General features: G+C 44.7%; 1 protein-coding gene across 3 annotated transcripts in view; it reads left to right on the top strand.

Annotated features, from left to right (window-relative positions):
* LOC146075674 (potassium channel subfamily T member 2-like) overlaps positions 1-19,530 on the top strand; it is a 138,062-nt gene extending 118,532 nt beyond the window's left edge. Inside the window, exons 20-29 of one of the 3 annotated variants that reach the window (XM_083185136.1) lie at positions 1,486-1,658; positions 2,931-3,002; positions 4,643-4,777; positions 8,599-8,710; positions 8,822-8,923; positions 11,238-11,321; positions 12,806-12,934; positions 13,239-13,548; positions 16,673-16,757; positions 18,141-19,530. In XM_083185136.1, coding sequence (XP_083041262.1) covers positions 1,486-1,658; positions 2,931-3,002; positions 4,643-4,777; positions 8,599-8,710; positions 8,822-8,923; positions 11,238-11,321; positions 12,806-12,934; positions 13,239-13,548; positions 16,673-16,757; positions 18,141-18,252 — 1,314 coding nt within the window. In that variant the 3' untranslated portion in view covers positions 18,253-19,530. Of the gene's footprint in view, positions 1-1,485; positions 1,659-2,930; positions 3,003-4,642; positions 4,778-8,598; positions 8,711-8,805; positions 8,924-11,237; positions 11,322-12,805; positions 12,935-13,238; positions 13,549-16,672; positions 16,758-18,140 lie in introns of those variants that run through there. The other 2 variants (XM_083185137.1, XR_014473611.1) reach the window with 2 other exon arrangements.
* Positions 19,531-19,868: the final 338 nt, after the last annotated feature.

Here is a 19,868-nt window from a genome sequence, read left to right as displayed (position 1 = left end):
CTTTTAAAATGTGTCTGAATAATGAGTGCACCTGCTGGGTGACCTGGAAAACGTGCACTGTTGGGGGTACTTGAGGACCAGGGTTGGGAACCACTGGCCTATAGTGTTGCTGATATTCTACGTTTTAGTATGAACCCTACTGGTTAAGGCTAAATTGTTACTACAGTAGCTTTTATGGCAAGATGGACATGAGTGTAATTCTCTACAGCCTTCTATTTCCTGCAAATAATGACCATGAAGGAAAACTCTTGGGAGAAAACTGTCGGAATAGATTGTGATCCAGAACAATTTTCGAAATGATCTTTTCTAAGCTGAGCAAATTGTTTTGAGAAGACAGTATTTTGTTTTACAACATTGCTGCCTTCCACACACTTTGCAATCTTTACACCTGCTGCACACCTGGTCATAAAGCCTGATCGTACGTCTCCAAATTCGCACAGCTGGGAATTTTGCACAGCAGCACTCTGCGCATGTGTACATTTCCCAGTACACATGTATGAGGCTGTGCTGCGATCCATTTCTGCAACTATTTCTGTTTGATTCAGAGGGAATGGTCATGTGGCACCCCCATTTTTGGGAAGTGGCAAGTAAAGTGCTACTGCCTGTTAGGGGAGGGTGTGTGACGTCAGTAGCAGGCCGGATATACCTGTATTCAGTCCTTGGCTACATGGTAGCTGCAATGAGTTGTGGCCAGTGTAAAATCATTAGATGGTGAGCCTGTTACGATGGGATTTTGACATTTTATCTTGGGTGCGAATGGATCCATTCGCACAGCGTACTCATTAGTTGCAAGGTGGGTTTTCAATGGGGGGGAGGGGGGGCGGAGGTTAAACTGCTTACTGGCCATGCAAATTCACAGACAATCAATCAGGTCTGAATCAGGCCCATAGTCACTTGGGTTGGGATGCGAAAGGGACTTTTGCGTTCAAACCTCATAAAATGCCGTTTTCTGAGATTTGACTTCATTTCCCCATATGCACCAAGCTCCAGATGTGATCCAATCCAACTGGATCGCTCCAAGTGTCCCCTGCGGTGCATGCGTCAGCTGACTCTTGCACAGATAGGACTCCAGGGTCATGAACCTGGAAGTCCTGCCATTGTAAAGCACAGCTCTTACCAGGAAATTATTTTTTTCAAGCATACGATAAATAACGCTGTGCTTGCAATCATTGGTGGGACGCATCACACGCAAAATGTTACGCTTGATGCATCCCGCCCTTGATATGTTGGGCTGGTGAGGAAAGCTGTTGCATACTTTGTCTGGCACTGTTGCTAGTATAAGCCCAGGGAAAGAAGAATATGGGTGATTGATGATTTATTTAAATAAAATCCCATTACATTATTAATGGGAGAAAAAAAATTGTAGGTTTAACCATTGTTCTCCATATAATGCTGCATGGAATTTTCTACGTATTCTTCTCCACTCCCATTTCCACCTTGACACATAATGGACTTAATATACTTTCTTTTTACTTACCTACAAAGAGCTGCCACCATTTCCCCTATGAAGATGCACGTGCATACGGCTTCAGAAATGCGCTGGTGATCGTGTCAGCGGAGAGAGCGGGAAACGGGCTGTATAACTTCATAGTTCCTCTCAGAGCCTACTACAGAGCCAAGAAAGAGCTGAGCCCCATCATACTTCTACTGGAGAACCCGTGAGCACCAGCAGATGACTTACAGTATACTAGGAAATATAATACAGACATTGATGGTTTAGTAGTAGGATGTAGGTTATTAAGGTAGTGGAGGATCAGAGGGGAAGACTTTTCCTGCACAAAGGTTAGGTCAAACATAGTCTGACTTAGTAATAAAAGAAAATATTTAGGGGCGTATTTATCAATATCAACTAAAATAATGTGAAAACAGATATTTTCATACTCTGAAAGGGCCTTTCAGAGGATAATTCAGAAAATTATCATCCATGCCCTTAAATGTGCACATTTTAAGTATACTTCTAATGGGAAATATGATCTGCTAAAATGTACTAATGTTAAAATGAAAAAAAAAAAATGCCAGATGGAGCATTGTGATAATAATACCATCTTCAGATGGCATTATGCAGGCTTTCCTCCATTTCCCTGACTACTGCTCTGCCCTTCTTGCATACTGACATGCAGCTGACTTCCGTGTATCAAGTTACACCACAGGCTGATCACACAGAATAAAAATAGTTATAGTAGACAATAAATTAAATTAAACTTACCTCCATTCGGGTTTGGTGGACTCCTCTCTGTGACCCAGTCAGCTGATCTTTGTGGTTAGCTGAGATACAGTGAAAGCCCTCACAGGCACCGTCATTGGACCTCAGCCGACCAGGTCACAGGGAAGAAGCCCACCCATCACCAATCCTGGTGCAGGTTAAGAAGGACAGGAGAGAAGGCAGGGAGCCAGGCCAGCAGCCAAACTGGGGGGCTGGGGTATATGCATCAAGGAGGGGAGGCAAAGAGGAGAGGAGACAGAGCTAGAGGTAAGAGAACAGTGGAGGCAGCAGGGGGAGGAGCATAGAAGACAGGTAGCCAGTGCATGCACAGACAAATTCTCAGGTTGCTTTCAGCATAAAGCACCATCAGAAGTGCAGGGATGGGATTTGCAGTTACAGTGCTTTCTTTCTCATCTTGTACTTGCAAATTGAAATATATTGATGCAATATTTTCAAATATTGCAATGTGAGCAGTACTGCAACTGATATGTGGATTGTAATTAATACAATATGTAAGCTCCTTACTGAAGTTATAAAGGGGGGCACAGTCCAAACATATAATTCTCTGTCACGGAACTGGTGATGCTTTAGAATGTTGAATTGAAAAGGTGTGGCTAGCTGATCAGGCGGGACTTAGGGCTCCGCTGGTAGTCTGAGTACAGGCATTAGTTATGTACATTGTGTATAATAACACTTGTGTCTATACAGTTTAATGATTATCTTGCAGGCCGGATCCACAGTTCCTTGAGGCAATTTGTTGGTTCCCTCTTGTCTACTACATGGTGGGATCCATTGACAAGTGAGTAAGAGGCAGAGTACTGTGCTTTAAAGCAAATGGGGAGATGTACAGGATCATGGAGGTGCAGGTGGAGAAGTTGCCTATAGCAACCAAACAAAAGCAGCATAACAGGGCAGCTTTCACCCTTTGCTGGCACTGTCACCTGAGCTCATGACATCGCACCAAGGAGGTGAAAATGAGACCACCAGCACTGTGAAGTGCAGCAGGGCCCAAAGCATCCTATGGATGCAGTTAAGGTACTTCCAGAGAGGAGGAGGCCTGTGTGCACACTCAGCCTGGGCCACCTCTTCTATAGCCGGCAGCGCTGTAGATTTTGAGCACTGGGGTCACTGTCCCAGAGTCTACTGCACATGAGCAAGTATTGGAAAATATAGGTGCAGGGTGTGTGCTGTGTGCCCTTGGGTGCACCACACACACTGCACCCGTTATCAATAGGCCAACATATAAGCATCTGTAGACCGTGCAGAGTGCCTGCCAAAAGTGTCCTTTACAGTCTGTGATCCTGGCTGCAGGGTTCTACGCAGAAGCAAGAGCTGTGTGTGGAACAGCGACAGTGCTGCCCCCAGAGCTCTGTGTTCTGTGACGGCACACCTTGCACATTCCTGGCTATGGCTCTGCCAATCAGCTTCTAGCTGTCATTATAAGATGTACTTGATAAATAACAGCTAAAAGCTGATTGGTTACTATGACAACATCTCCACTTGTCTTCTGAAGAAGGTTTTCCACATCTCCCCTTAAGAATAGAAAAGACTGTTGCCCAACTGTTTTACTCATATTGAACAAGATCATCATTGTGCTCCCAGGATGATGGGTCTGATTGTTTGGGAGGCCTGGAGCTGCAGCTCCTTCAACCCCACTTCTAATCTGGCTCTGCTTGAATCCTGTTTTATTATATTATAAATTAACTGCGGCGTAGCTCCTTCGAAGAGGCCTTTATTGTTGTTCTATGAATTGTCCTTGGTAGCTGAATGCAGACTTGGGTTTCACTTTAAAGTTATTTTATGATCCATACCTCCCAACTGTCCTGACAGCCCACGATTGGGGGGCAGTTTGGAGACCACCCTGCCAGTTGCTGCTCTGCTTAGTGGAGCAGAGGAAAATAGACACGGTGCGCATGCAGAGGGACAGGTGTCGTCGCCAACAGCTATGCCCCAACAGTGTCAAATTGGGGGTGTGGCTTTATGATCATGGACATTCCCACAAAGTCACGCCCCCTTTAAGCTACACCCTTTTTTTTTTTTTTTTTTAAATGACTCCACTTCTTTTCTCTCCAAGGCTTGACACATCTGTAGCGCAGCACATGGGTAAGCATTATCTTTAAGTGGGCCGCAAAATTTCTAAGATTACGATACGATTTGCAGTCTCGAAACAAATTACTGCTCATTGGGTAATGTATTTGTGTATGTGATGTTGCCCTCAGTATTAAGCAATGGGTGTCCAATTCACTTTATATAATATTTTTGGGCAAGAAAATATTTTTGGTTTGACCATCTTTGGTATTGTAATACAAGTTACATCTGGAGATAAGACTGGCTGCAGTTTGATTCAGTGGTACAGTATGTAACGTTTATTACAATATTGTTACTATGTTTATTAGTATTGTATTATCAGTGCCCACAGTGGCTGTACTCTTTCTGCAGTCTGGACGACATGTTGCGCTGTGGGGTGAGCTATGCTGCACATATGGTTGTCGTCGGGGAAGAGAACTCCATGATTGCAGAGGAAGATTACATGGCAGATGCACGGACCATTGTTAATGTACAGACCCTTTTTAGGTAAGCCTGCCCCATTATATTTATGTGGCTGATTAACCATGCTACTGTTGTGACATCGTCATTCTCATCACCACCCATTCTCATCTCCAAAATGTTCTTTGCTTAATTATGCCTGGTACATTGTTATTCTCTATGCCTGGTACATTGTTATTCTCTATGCCTGGTACATTGTTATTCTCTATGCCTGGTACATTGTTATTCTCTATGCCTGGTACATTGTTATTCTCTATGCCTGGTACATTGTTATTCTCTATGCCTGGTACATTGTTATTCTCTATGCCTGGTACATTGTTATTCTCCATGCCTGGTACATTGTTATTCTCTATGCCTGGCACATTGTTATTCTCTATGCCTGGTACATTGTTATTCTCTATGCCTGGTACATTGTTATTCTCTATGCCTGGTACATTGTTATTCTCTATGCCTGGTACGTTGTTATTCTCTATGCCTGGTACGTTGTTATTCTCTATGCCTGGTACATTGTTATTCTCTATGCCTGGTACATTGTTATTCTCTATGCCTGGTACATTGTTATTCTCTATGCCTGGTACATTGTTATTCTTTATGCCTGGTACATTGTTATTCTCTATGCCTGGTACATTGTTATTCTCTATGCCTGGTACATTGTTATTCTCTATGCCTGGTACATTGTTATTCTCTATGCCTGGTACATTGTTATTCTCTATGCCTGGTACATTGTTATTCTCTATGCCTGGTACATTGTTATTTTCTATGCCTGGTACGTTGTTATTCTCTATGCCTGGTACGTTGTTATTCTCTATGCCTGGTACATTTTTATTCTCTATGCCTGTTACATTGTTATTCTCTATGCCTGTTACATTGTTATTCTCTATGCCTGGTACATTGTTATTCTTTATGCCTGGTACATTGTTATTCTATATGCCTGGTACATTGTTATTCTCTATGCCTGGTACATTGTTATTCTCTATGCCTGGTACATTGTTATTCTCTATGCCTGGTACATTGTTATTCTCTATGCCTGGTACATTGTTATTCTCTATGCCTGGTACATTGTTATTCTCTATGCCTGGTACATTGTTATTCTCTATGCCTGGTACATTGTTATTCTCTATGCCTGGTACATTGTTATTCTCTATGCTTGGCATATTGTTATTCTCTGAACAAATCTAGAAGATTGTTTCCCATTCCCCTCAATGTCAACATGTTCACAGTGTCGACATTGGAAATGTTGATATGTGAAATCCATCACTATGGTTTGGCAGTGGGACGGGGGGATTAGGCACAAGGAGGACGTTTGGTTTAGCCTACTGTTGTGGTGGAGGTCAAGTTAGGATTAGGCACGAAAGCAGGCATTCCTAACCGCGGTCCCCAAGGCACAATAACAGTGCAGGTTTTGGTGATATCCAGCCTACTGCTTGTGCTCAGGGTTATTGGTTTGTGCTCCTAAAACAGTTGCTGTTGCCACACAACAAGTGCGCCGGTGGGTAACAATGAAAAAGTGACCTAGAGAGGCAGAGGGTGATGTCTTGGAAATACAAAGAGTGAAGACAGAGAGGGAAATGGGGAGATAGTGCCACTGGGGAGAGGTAGAGGGTGATGCAGTGCGTGACGGGGAGAGATAGAGAAACAATGGTGAAAGAGAGAAGCAGTAGAAGACACCAGGGAATAGGTGACAGGGAGGAAATGGGTGATTCCAGAGGGAGGCATTGGGTGACAGTAGAGAGAGGTGACAGAGACAGAGAGAAGGGGGGATAGTAAGAGAGAGAGAGAAGGGTGATTGAGAGACAAAGGTGAATAGAAAGGGGAGAGAAAAAGGGGAAAAATATGGGAGAGTAAGTGAGAGGAGGGAGGGAGAGAGAGAGTGGGCAGATGAGAGTGGTAAGAGAGAGACAGAGAGGGGAATGAGAGAGAGTGGTGAGTGAATTTGAGAGAGAGAAAGGGGGGGGACGACAGAGTGTTGGTACAAGTGCAAAGGCGAGCAGAATCTAGAACCACATTCACTGTCCATGGATCCCCATAAAATTAATAGTGCTTGTGAGAGAGAGGGGGGAAGGTGTTGTAAAGGGCTGGACTGCACCATGTCCTACAGAGGTGCCGCAGGTTCTGGTGTGTCTGTGGGATACACGGCTATTTAAGACCTCTGACCTTCGTCTCCTCTGCGCAAGACTGTTGGCTCCTGGCTCCCACAAAAAAGTTGCTATAATCAATAAAAACTAAAAGGGGGGCACGGGCCTTAGTGTGTCCCCTCAATCCGCCACTGCACCCATGCACAATACATAGTATGAGGTCTTTCAAATGACGAGACATGATCTAGACTGAAATGGAAATTGTATTATGAAAACCGAACTTATAATAAGCATCCGTTCAGTTGTCTCATCAATTTTTTAGCGGAAATGAGCACACGGCAATAAAATTGTAATACAAAGAAGAAAGGAACTAGCTCTCGGGAGAATCATTTAGAACATTTACCTCATCTAACATCATGTTCTATGATTCAGTAGTAGTCGGGATACCGACGTCAGTATTTTGAATGGAATCCCGGTGGTGATGTGATGTACCAGGAAAAGGTTTTCTTTTGTATCCAACAGAGATGTATAGTAAAACATAAGTGTCTAATTTGTGTTACGCTTGGCACCACTGCAATGCTTGGCGAGCATTTTGCATTGAATTAAATGAGCCATATGAATCTGCAGCAGGTATACACAAACGCCACAGTCAGATACAGCAACCCAACATTTCTGGAGCACAGGACAGTCCTCAATACATTGATAGTAACTCCCCCCGCACACTGAAAGAAAGAAGACCACTGTCCATCTAGTAAAGCCATGTGGTCATCTTCCAGTGAGAATGGATGTTATCAGGTTACCCATCGCTAACTCTTATTCTTCATTCAGAACTGACATCAGGTTGCTGGGCCCTGTTATTATTAAGAGTTTATTAACGGGAGCGATTTAAGAAGACCCAGTATCTAGTCTTTGTTTGCTCTACCACGAAATGCAAAAGCTGCTTAAGATGTCATATAACAGGCAAATATACTAAAACCTTGGAGAGTGATAAAGTGAAAAGACATATATAGAACGACCAGCCTATTGGCTCCTAAGTATTATTTTTCAAACAAAGCCTGTAACAGGGCAGGAGTTAATTGGTTGGTGCTATGGGGAAGATGTGCTTAGTCTTAGAAAATCATACCTCCCAACTGTCACGATTCCGTCGGGACAGTCCCGATTTTCGGGTCCTGTCCCGACGTCCCACCCGCGGCAGGCATTGTCCCGCTGCGGGGGGTGGCAGTTGGGAGACCCCCCAATGTAGTAGAATAGACACTGTGCGCATGCGCACAGCGTCTATTCTCGTATGAAAATGAGGTCGCGGCTAATTAGCATAAGCCGCGCCCTCATTTGCATACGCCACGCCCCCTTTTCGGGCGCTCGCGCGGCTTTGCCGCGCGAGTGTCCCTATTTCTTTGCATGAAAAGTTGGGAGGTATGGAAAATGATAAAGAGGGAAGCAGCCTGTCAGCCCCTAACTGTCATGTTACAGGCTATGTTTGTAAAATTGACAGTTCTGAGCAGATTGTAGTTTATCTCTCTCCAAGGCTTAGTATATATATTTAGTATATTATATAAATTCTCTCCTGGACGCTAGTCGGAATGCCAGTTTGGGTATTCAGACTACTAGCCTCCCTTCCACCAGGATGCTAAGCACCTCTCCTATGTACATAAGGAAAATTATAACTTGTCTCCTTTTGTGCTTGTAATAAACAGTCAACTAGCCAATTGTTATTTGGTATTTCATATCTATCCCAGTGGTCTTATAGAAGAATCTACCTCTTGCATCTTTCAGGTTGTTCCCTGGACTCAATATTATTACAGAACTAACACATCCAGCGAACATGAGGTTCATGCAATTCAAGGCCAAGGATAAATTCTCAGTGGTGCTGTCTAAACTGGAGAAGGTACATGCTGTAACTCTCCCCTGATATCTGTCTGACTGTCTTTAATGTCCATCATCTCCCTATCTCTTCCCCTTAACCTAATCCCACCCTCATAGCTCTGTCCTCTCACAGAGGGAGCGTGAGCGGGGGTCTAACCTGGTCTTCATGTTCAGACTGCCCTTTGCAGCCGGGAAGGTCTTCAGTGTCAGCATGCTGGATACTCTTCTTTACCAGGTACTGATGTAGGATGTAATCCGAAAACTCAATGTACCCAATTATATATGCCCTGCAACCCTTCCCCCTTACTGTATATTATTCCTGATATGTTCTTCTATAGCTCCATATTATACCTCTATCACTCTTCCTTGCACTCCAAACATCATATTCCACCATATACCCTCCCCCTATAACTCCTCCTATTACCCCATATACCCTCTCCCTATATCTCCTCCTATTACCCCGTATACCCTCTCCCTATATCTCCTTCTATTACCCCATATACCCTCTCCCTATACCTCCTCCTATTACCCCATATACCCTCTCCCTATATCTCCTATTACCCCGTACACCCTCTCCCTATATCTCCTCCTATTACCCCATATACCCTCTCCCTATATCTCCTCCTATTACTCCATATACCCTCTCCCTATATCTCCTCCTATTACCCCATATACCCTCTCCCTATATCTCCTCCTATTACCCCTTATACCCTCTCCCTATATCTCCTCATATTACTCCATATACCCTCTCCCTATATCTCCTCCTATTACCCCATATACCCTCTCCCTATATCTCCTCCTATTACCCCATATACCCCCTCCTTATATCTCCTCCTATTACCCCATATACCCCCTCCTTATATCTCCTCCTATTACCCCATATACCCCCTCCTTATATCTCCTCCTATTACCCCCATATACCCTCTCCCTATATCTCCTCCTATTACCCCATATACCCTCTCCCTATATCTCCTCCTATTACTCCCATATACCCTCTGCCTATATCTTCTCCTATTACCCCATATACCCTCTGCCTATATCTCCTCCTATTACCCCATATACCCTCTCCCTATATCTCCTCCTTTTACTCCATATACCCTCTCCCTATATCTCCTCCAATTACCCCATATACCCTCTCCCTATATCTCCTCCTATTACCCCCATATACCCTCTCCCTATATCTCCTCCTATTACCCCATATACCCTCTCCCTATATCTCCTCCTATTACCCCCATATACCCTCTCCCTATATCTCCTCCTATTACCCCATATACCCTCTCCCTATATCTCCTCCTTTTACTCCATATACCCTCTCCCTATATCTCCTCCTATTACCCCATATACCTCTCCCTATATCTCCTCCTATTACCCCATATACCCTCTCCCTATATCTCCTCCTATTACCCCATATACCCTCTCCCTATATCTCCTCCTATTACCCCTTATACCCTCTCCCTATATCTCCTCATATTACTCCATATACCCTCTCCCTATATCTCCTCCTATTACCCCATATACCCTCTCCCTATATCTCCTCCTATTACCCCATATACCCCCTCCTTATATCTCCTCCTATTACCCCATATACCCCCTCCTTATATCTCCTCCTATTACCCCATATACCCCCTCCTTATATCTCCTCCTATTACCCCCATATACCCTCTCCCTATATCTCCTCCTATTACCCCATATACCCTCTCCCTATATCTCCTCCTATTACTCCCATATACCCTCTGCCTATATCTTCTCCTATTACCCCATATACCCTCTGCCTATATCTCCTCCTATTACCCCATATACCCTCTCCCTATATCTCCTCCTTTTACTCCATATACCCTCTCCCTATATCTCCTCCTATTACCCCATATACCCTCTCCCTATATCTCCTCCTATTACCCCCATATACCCTCTCCCTATATCTCCTCCTATTACCCCATATACCCTCTCCCTATATCTCCTCCTATTACCCCCATATACCCTCTCCCTATATCTCCTCCTATTACCCCATATACCCTCTCCCTATATCTCCTCCTTTTACTCCATATACCCTCTCCCTATATCTCCTCCTATTACCCCATATACCTCTCCCTATATCTCCTCCTATTACCCCATATACCCTCTCCCTATATCTCCTCCTATTACCCCATATACCCTCTCCCTATATCTCCTCCTATTACTCCATATACCCTCTCCCTATATCTCCTTCTATTACCCCCATATACCCTCTCCCTATATCTCCTCCTATTACCCCATATACCCTCTCCCTATATCTCCTCCTTTTACTCCATATACCCTCTCCCTATATCTCCTCCTATTACCCCATATACCCTCTCCCTATATATCCTCCTATTACCCCATATACCCTCTCCCTATATCTCCTCCTATTACCCCATATACCTCTCCCTATATCTCCTCCTATTACCCCATATACCCTCTGCCTAAAACTCCTCCCATTACTCCCATATAACCTCCATCTTCCAGTTGTTCTCCTGTAGCAGCATCCTGTAACCCCTGCTCTTGCTCACTCTCTTCCCCTGTATATGGCACAGTCCTTTGTTAAGGATTACATGATCTCGATCACCCGCCTATTACTTGGTCTGGACTCAATGCCTGGCTCTGGATTCCTGTGTGCTGTAAGTTCTCCCATCTTACAATTTGCTAAATTTCAGCACAGTGTCCATTCTCCTCACATGATTAGGCCATGCTCTCTTATCACCTCCATAGAGCTTTAGTATAGCATACAGTATCCTTCAACACCTGAAGAGCAAAAACTGGTACAAATCTAGAAAGGGGGCATGGGTACAGTGTCCTTTTGAATATGATGTATCGTATGTGATCCCAGCAAGGTCTGTGGGATCCGATACATCTACAATGCAGGCCTTGCGATTTCTGGCTCCTCCAATCCTATGCGCATGGGAGCCCGCATCCTATCGGAGGTGACACATGCGATTTTACTCTTTTGATCCAATTTATCAGACTGATCCTTCAGAATTAGATGAAAAAGTGCCCAAATCGCACTAGTGTATGGGCACCTTTAGTTTCATTTAATGTACAAAGACGCAGATGAAGCATAGCGAAAGTTGGCGTGAGAAATAGTTCCAGGAGTTTCGCATCAGATTGATCAGTGCAGCTTTCTTGCATCACATTTTGATAGCAAGGGCTGCTAGTGGGCTACATGCTGACCAAACCTGCTATATAATGCTTAAATTACCATACAGCAGGGTTTCTCACACTCTGGCCTCAGTTCACGGTTTCCTGGTCAGGTGCACAGGTGCAATTATTATGCATTGACACATTTGAAAAGATCCATGGCTGGAACTAATTATTCCACTTGTGATTCTGTGAGGAGACCTGCAAAACAGGCACTGTGTGGGGTCCCAAAGACCGAGTTTGAGAACCTGTGCCCTAAAGTATTTATAGGGAAGGGCCCCAGCTAACAGAAAACAGAATTTACCACATAAAAGGAGAACATCCATTTTGTTTTGTCTCTAATGTGAGGGGGTTTCATTAAATCAGTTCCTGGATTTTATTTTTGTTCATCCAGATTAATGTTAGAGGCCACAGCTTGTATTCAGCCGGGGGTTCCACCGTCTCAGCCTATAGGAAGAACTGTGGAAGGAAGATTCTGCTGTGCGCTGTTCAACAGCTGTCCCTTGAGTTATCTGTGGGCTGATAGATACTGTAGTTGTCATAGGGGAAGTGAGGCCCTGGGCATATACCACCCTCTGCTGGTCCCTCCAGCGATCACGACCATCATTACAGTGTTCTAGCATGATTTAGATATTGAAATGAGATTTCTAATTAGCCATAAACAAGTAAGGGAAAAGTCAGAATAAAATGCTGCAAAAATAACGTACTTTTTAACCACTAATTATCTGCCACAGAAGCGGCATGTCAGCTGGGACAGTACATTATTTGATGAGCACAGGCCCGACACCTAAAACGGCAATGTACGGTTACATTATTGTGCCATTGTACTGTAGTTACCACATCTGTTTCATACCGCGTTGTTTTGTGTCACCTTCCATATGGCTTATAGGTCACATGACCTGGTGTTATGTCACTTCGCTGCCTGCTGACTGTCTTCTGATTATAACATTGACATATCTCCTAACAGCTGCGGGTGACAGAAGAGGACCTCTGGATCCGTTGCTATGGTCGTCTGTATCAAAAGCTGTGCTCCACAACTGGGGATATACCCATTGGCATCTTTCGCACAGAGACACACATGTTGCCAACATCAGAGGTACGTCTTGGCGTATAACTCTTCACTTTGGTTGACCTCATTCCTTGTGTGTGTCCGCATCTTGTACAGTACTGTTAGTCTATACATCTTGTTCTTCACTCTGTGTTTGCTGTCTAGTGATAGGAGAGAGTGTGTTTTAGGAGGGCTGAGGTGTGTGCGTATTTCTGGACATGTCATGTTCAACCTCCAAGATGGCTGCCTCCGCTGTGAGTAGGTCACTGGTGCACTTGACATTGTACATCGGCAGAATGTACTTAATCCTACTAAGCAATGTCTTTAATTCTGGCAATGACTTTTCTCTCAGTCACAAGTATCCATCAGCGTGGAGGACTATGAGGACACAAGGGAGGCCCGTTGGGGGGACACCATCCAGAGTCGTGCCCCACACCGCAACTCGACGTCCAGCGACCAATCCGATCACCCCTTACTGCGTAAGAAGAGCATGCAGTGGGCTAGGAGGCTGTCTCGTAAAGGGGCAAGGCAGCCTGGGAAATCTGCTTCTGAAAGGATCAGCCAACAGAGAATGAGCCTGTACCGGCGATCAGAGCGACAGGAACTCAACGCTTTAGTGAAGACCAGGATGAAGCATCTGGGGCTCTCAACGGCGGAGTATAGTATGTGTCAGTTAGGACCTGACTATTCTCATGATAAATTTAAAAATGAGAAATATGTATGACATGTCGTAAGCACCTCCTACCTTGTGACCTTAAACTGGCCATACACTAGTCTGATTTGGCTTCTTGACAATTTCTTTATGTTTGATATCCAAAACAATGCGAAGTCCAGGGTGCATCAGATCTGTGTTAGCGGTCAGATATGCCTACACATTGGACCTTCGACTAGGACCCTTTCCCGACAGGGGGGAACGGGTCCGCATGCAGTACATCACATGGAAAAGGACCGCTGCCTGGGAAGCTCCTGTGAGGCTCGAGGGGGATTGGCTGGCCATACACTACTGCGAGAAATCTATTGTTTATTGAAGAGTACTTAACGACTTACAGGTAGTATGTACAAGGACATAGCAAGGGCTTAATAATAGCAACTCCAATTAAAATTACAGCACACAGTAATACAATCATATACACATTACACTGCATGTATTGCCCTTGATTCATATTAAATCACAAAGTAGTGCCCCTTATACATATATGGCTCTGTAACTCCAGCAGCTCACTGTCCATGTCGCTTAACAGCTCCATGCCCTCTGAGTCCCTCCAGCAGCTTCCCCACCTCTGTGTCCCTCCAGCCTCCTCTCAGAAGGTCGTCAGCAAGTACAGAGCCTGCTCGTTAGTGTCTCTTCTTAACTTCCGCAACGGTGTACATGACATCACATACGACGTGCAAGAAGACAAAGTCGCTGGGACAGGCTTTTCTGTTGGACTTACTGTTCAGGGCTGTGGTAGAGGTGGAATCAGTTCCCCCTACCATTAGAGGTGGTGGAATTCCCTTCCATCCTGTTCCCCTTTACTTTAACCCCAATGATATCCATTGCCCTCAAATTCACATCCACAGTGCCACATAATCCACAAATCCAGGCTCATGTAAACATTAAACTATGCGCTGGAGACACCCAGAGCTGCATCCCCCGCACGCATAAGGCTCATATCTGAAAAGGGGGATTGCATATCGCAAAGGGACAGGGCCTTGTGAGCAACCCTTGAGGCAGTGAGTATGGCCTATCTGCCAATAGGTGTGGCTTCTTGGCAGTCCCCAATTTCATAATTCCTATCTCTGCTATGGGGCATACACACTGAGCGATTTGTGCTTAAGTGATCTGTACAGGAAATAGGCTAAAACATGTGTATGCCCCTTTTCCCGGATGCATGGAACATCTATGAAGTAATATAATACAGTATCTCACTACTATATAAATCATATGAATATCAAATCAACATAAACAACTAGGAAGGAATAAAAGGATAATATGGAATGAGTAAATAAAATTGGAAAACTCTCCCAAAATCTCTCCCTTTCTCACACCCTGTTACATTTGACCCAAGGTGTTAAGTGGTGTACATGTGGTGCGAATCTGGCTATCGATTTTGACCTAATAGAAAGTTAGTCTGAATCGCACAGACGCATAATAGGCCATGCACATGCGTGTTTGGTCCCACAAACATCGGGACGGAGCGGAACTCGCAGGAATGCCAGTCAATCAGAATGACCCCCAATATTCAGCCACATGCGATTCAGATTTGATGCAGATGTGCTTCCCTGTTTAGTCAGTATTGCATACAAAAATACAGTAGACTGTGTAGGCAAGTCTATCTTGCCTGTAGAATGTATTTGGCCATGGCCAAATTGCAACATAGTCACAGGGCGCGTGGACACGGGGCGATTGCAGCTGAAATTGCTCGGGATATGGTCATTGAGGGACCATATCCCTGTGCCTACAGGACTATGGTTGTCTAGAGCGCCCTCCCACAACCAGCCCTGCAGTGGTCGCTGATTGCAGGAGCATGCTCCTGTGACCAGCAGCTTCCACCGGCAGAGGAAGCTGGTCGCTGATGAAAATGGGACACTCTGTAATTTGACCAATCGCTCCATGCTTAAATCTAAAGCACAGCTAAAGTTAGCCAAAATCTCATAGTCAAAATTGAACTGAACCTGAATCGCACTGTGTTTACATACCTTTAAGGCCCCCATAAACTGCGGTGACTTCTCCCCTCAGAGAAGTTGCACGCAGTTCTCCCTTTGGGACCTTCCCGGGCGGCAGGATCACATGCGGTCCTTTTGCATGCGATATAGATATATTTCCCCCTTACCCTCATATATGAACCTCCTGTTATCCTATAGACCAGTGGTAGCAAAGGGATCTGGATGACAGGTTGACCTCAAAGTCAACATTGACAAAATGTTGACAAAAGCAAAAGGTTAGCATGACAATGGTCAAAACAGGAAAAGGTCAGCATGAGTTTTTCACAATTTTTTCTTATAACTTTTTAATACTTTACCATCCAAGTGTACTATGATTGGGAACGGTAAAGTGCGAATTCTTTTCAGTAATTGCGGGTCCACATTGAGGGTCCACGTGGTCAGGTGACACATTGAGGGTCCACGTGGTCAGGTGAGACATTGACACCGAAAGGCAAGAAAACTCCACACATAAAGGTCGACACCTTTCCAGGTGTCGCTCTTTATGTGTGGGCATTTTGCTTGTATCAACCTCTTGTACCATGTCGGCATGCTGGGATATGTAGTTCCACCGTAGCACCTGGAGTGCCACAGGTTGGTTACCTCCGCAGGTTGGTTTGCTAGGTGAGTGATTTTACTTCTCTGTTAATTCTCAGTAGTAAATGTACTAAGATTAGAGTTCTATTGAAAATGGGATTTTGTCCATATCAACCAAATCAGAATCTACTTATTTATTTACCACCTTCTAGAACAGTGGTTCCCAACCCTGGTCCTCAAGTACCCCCAACAGTGCACGTTTTCCAGGTCACCCGGCAGGTGCAGTTCAGGCACATTTGAAAGGATCCACAGGTGGAGCTAATTACAGCACTTGTGATTCTGTGTGAAGACCTGCAAAACATGCACTGTTGGGGATACTTGAGGACCAGGGTTGGGAACCACTGTTCTAGAAGATAAAAGATAGTATCGGATTGGTTGCCGATAGCAACATCCAATCTTAAATAGAACTCCCATCTTGGTACATTTACATCTCAGTCTCCTTCAATTGCTGTGTTCATTTTTTACCTGGCTGTATATAAGCAATCCTTGTTTCTCTATCTTCCACAGTGGACATAATGGACACAGATAATTCTTTGTCGTATATCCTTATAAATCCTTCTCCGGACACTAAATTGGAACTTAATGATGTAATGTAAGTCCTTACCCCACTTGTCTTCCCCTGCTGGAGCCAAGTGGCTTTTGGAATATTTACATAATAGCTGTATACGTGCCGTGTCCCATAGCAACGAGTCAGACAGTTTACTTGTTTAACTAGATGAATGCAGACTGATTGGTTGATATGGGATACTTCTCTTTTTCTCTTTGTCAGTAAATAACCCGAAGCATTTCATTCTTTTCCTGCCACGGAATTCATCATTTCAGTTTATTTTGTTTCCTTCCAGTTAATGAGTTTCTTTTGCCCTCTATACCTCAATTTTTAATGAAAAGATGATGAGCCGCTTCCTACACATTGCCCCGTCTCTCTGGTCTGACGACATGTCTTCCCTCTTGACAATGTTCCGTGTGCTTTCTCGATTATTTAATTGAGTCTTCAGAGTAACCAACTCTCTTTCTCATGCTCGAAGTGTCACAGTGACTCTTCTTATACCTTATCCTTCTATTCTGAGTTGTCTTTGTCTCACTTTTGTGTTCCCTTGACATTTTACTTCTTTCCGTTCCTTTATGAGATGTAATGTCTCTTGTATGGTAGTTTGATGGTTGTCTGAGAGACCAATGTCAATGAGAAAATCCACATTTGATGTGAGGGAGCAAGAGGAGAACATTATAGAGATAAGGGGTGAAATGTAATAGGATGAGAGATGCCAAAAGTGAGAGATATTGGGGGAGATTCTCTAAGCTAAAAATGCGGTAAAAACCCCGTTATCGGGGTTTTTACCGCATGTTGGGATGCTGTGAGCATCCCCCGCCGGGTTATCGCGGCGGGGGGCATCACCAGAAAAATCAGGAGATGCCCCATAGAAGCCAATGGGCTTCTATCGCAACCCTCCGCCGCCCTGCCCCCTCCCACCTCACCTGTGTCCGGGCAGCACAGAGCTGTGCTGCCCGGACCTGTGACCTCCTCCCTGCACTGATCCTCTTCCGGGTGCAGGGAGGAGGAGAGCCCAGCACAGCAGCAGCAGCAGCGCCGGGTGTGTGAGTGAGGGGGGAGCCGCCGGGACCCGGCGACTCTCACCGCAAAGGACAGCTCTTAACGCAAGAGCTGTCCTTTGCCTTAATTATCGCATATGTTACAGCATATGCAATAATTAAATATGCGATGGGCGGCGAAGGGGGGCGGAGATTCTAAGAGAATCTCCCCCTTGGTAAGAAATTTCCATTTTTTTTTAAAGCGGCAATCATTTACACTGCAAAATCAAACTGGTTTTGCAGTGTAAATGATTGCCACTTTAAAAAAACTGGAGATTTCTTACCAAATCTCTCACTTTCTGATTCTCTCATCCTATTAAATTTCACCCAAGATATGGAAATCAGTGCTGTGGTTTGTTTACTAACACTTCCATCCTCTCCTTCACAGTTACCTCATTCGCCCAGATCCTCTTACCCTCGTTCCCGGTAATGCCCGGAAGGCCAGTGTCACACGTTCTGAATGCCCTGTGTATGATACGAAGGACAGCACTCATCTATGATGCCTCATCACTTTGAGCGTTGAAGAGACCAAGGCCATAAATGAGAAGGCGAGAAAATAATCTGAAGGAGCTTTATTTCATGCAAGCAGAGGATTCCGTGTCCATCTTGATTCCATTGGCACATCCGTCAGGTCACAGGAATTAGCACACCTGGCTCATATCTGCGTATATCTGTGACTTGCTGTAGCTCCTTCTGGCCCATTCTTTGACTTCTCTGGCATGTGGGGTGTTGTAGGCTACGCGCTGATATTGACAGGTACCTCAGCAGTTATTCCTGGAGGACAATCATAAAGAGTGGAGCACAGGAAAGAAGCCCAGGTTTAGCAGGTCCTATGGTATTTAATGACTATCCAGTCTTATACACGCCAAGTAGTTAATTCTGTAAACTCAGGTCTAAAATTGCCCAGCCAAAGGTACCCATTTTTTTTTACCCTTTTCCTTGGATGAAGGCTACTGGTAACTAGTGGAATGTATTTGAGGACTGGTGTGTGCTAGGTTTATACCAGTAGCTACATGGGTCTAATCAGGGTTGGATTTGCTCACAGGAGGGCAAATGGGAATGGTAGGTCCCATTGCCTGGCTCCCATCTCCTGTAGGAATCCTGTAGGGAATCAGGTTCCAGACTGATATATAACATATACATGTTACCTTATACTGCATCAGGACGATGGTGTATTTGCTACAGTGCATGTTATTAATCTGATACATTCTCTTGCATGCACTAGGAGTATCTACTAGATATATTTTACAAGGGTCCCAGCCCGTGCACTCTTGTGGTTAGGCAAGCCAGTGTGGCGGCTGGCCACACCCCTAACTATGGGCCCCCATCACTGCATTCCTCCAGTGGACCCTTCTTGCCTCAAGTCTGACACTGCGTCTGATGTCCTAATCCCCAACGTGCAGTCAGAGAGTCTGCCGGAAGCACCCACACATCTCCCAAAGTGTGCAGACCTCCATTCTCAGTGACCACTGCTTACCACGTTCTGTCTCCACACTATGACAGACTAGGCATCGACAATAATAAACATTGTGTAGACAATTGCAATCCATGCTAGGAATAATGACTGTCAGTATAGGTGTGGCAGTTCCTAAGCAAAGTGTAGTGCTTGATGTGCTAGTGGTAGATTTATTGTTACACTTTACATTTGTGACAGGGGGAAAAAAAATTGGTGGTGTCTATTCTCTTTTTCTTTTGCAACGGTTTTCTAAAAATGTCCCCACTGTTTCTAAAAGTGTGTTTGTCTAGAACATGGGTCTTCAAACTGTGGCCCTCCAGATGTTGTGAAACTACAAATGCCAGCATGCCTTGCCACAGTTTTAACACTCCCTTATAGCAAAACTGTGGCAAGGCATGCTGGGATTTGTAGTTTCACAACATCTGGAGGGCCACAGTTTGAAGACCCATGGTCTAGAAGACGATGTTCTCTGTTCTAATGTCCAAACCCAAACGTGCCAGGCACTTGTGTTACATACAGTGGTGGCTCCAAAGGGGGGGCTGCAGCATGGTTCAAAATTTAAATAGGGGAGTCACGCCGTGTCAGTTTGGAATGGCAGTTGGTGGCAGTGGGTGTGGCTTCCCTATTTGAATTCTGAACTGTGCTGCAGCCCCTCCTCTG

Source organism: Crinia signifera, chromosome 4 (assembly GCF_055691185.1).
Source record: "Crinia signifera chromosome 4, ASM5569118v1, whole genome shotgun sequence".
NCBI lineage: Eukaryota > Metazoa > Chordata > Amphibia > Anura > Myobatrachidae > Crinia > Crinia signifera.
Note: the sequence above shows the minus strand (reverse complement) of the source record. Positions and strands in the feature narration are given on the sequence as shown.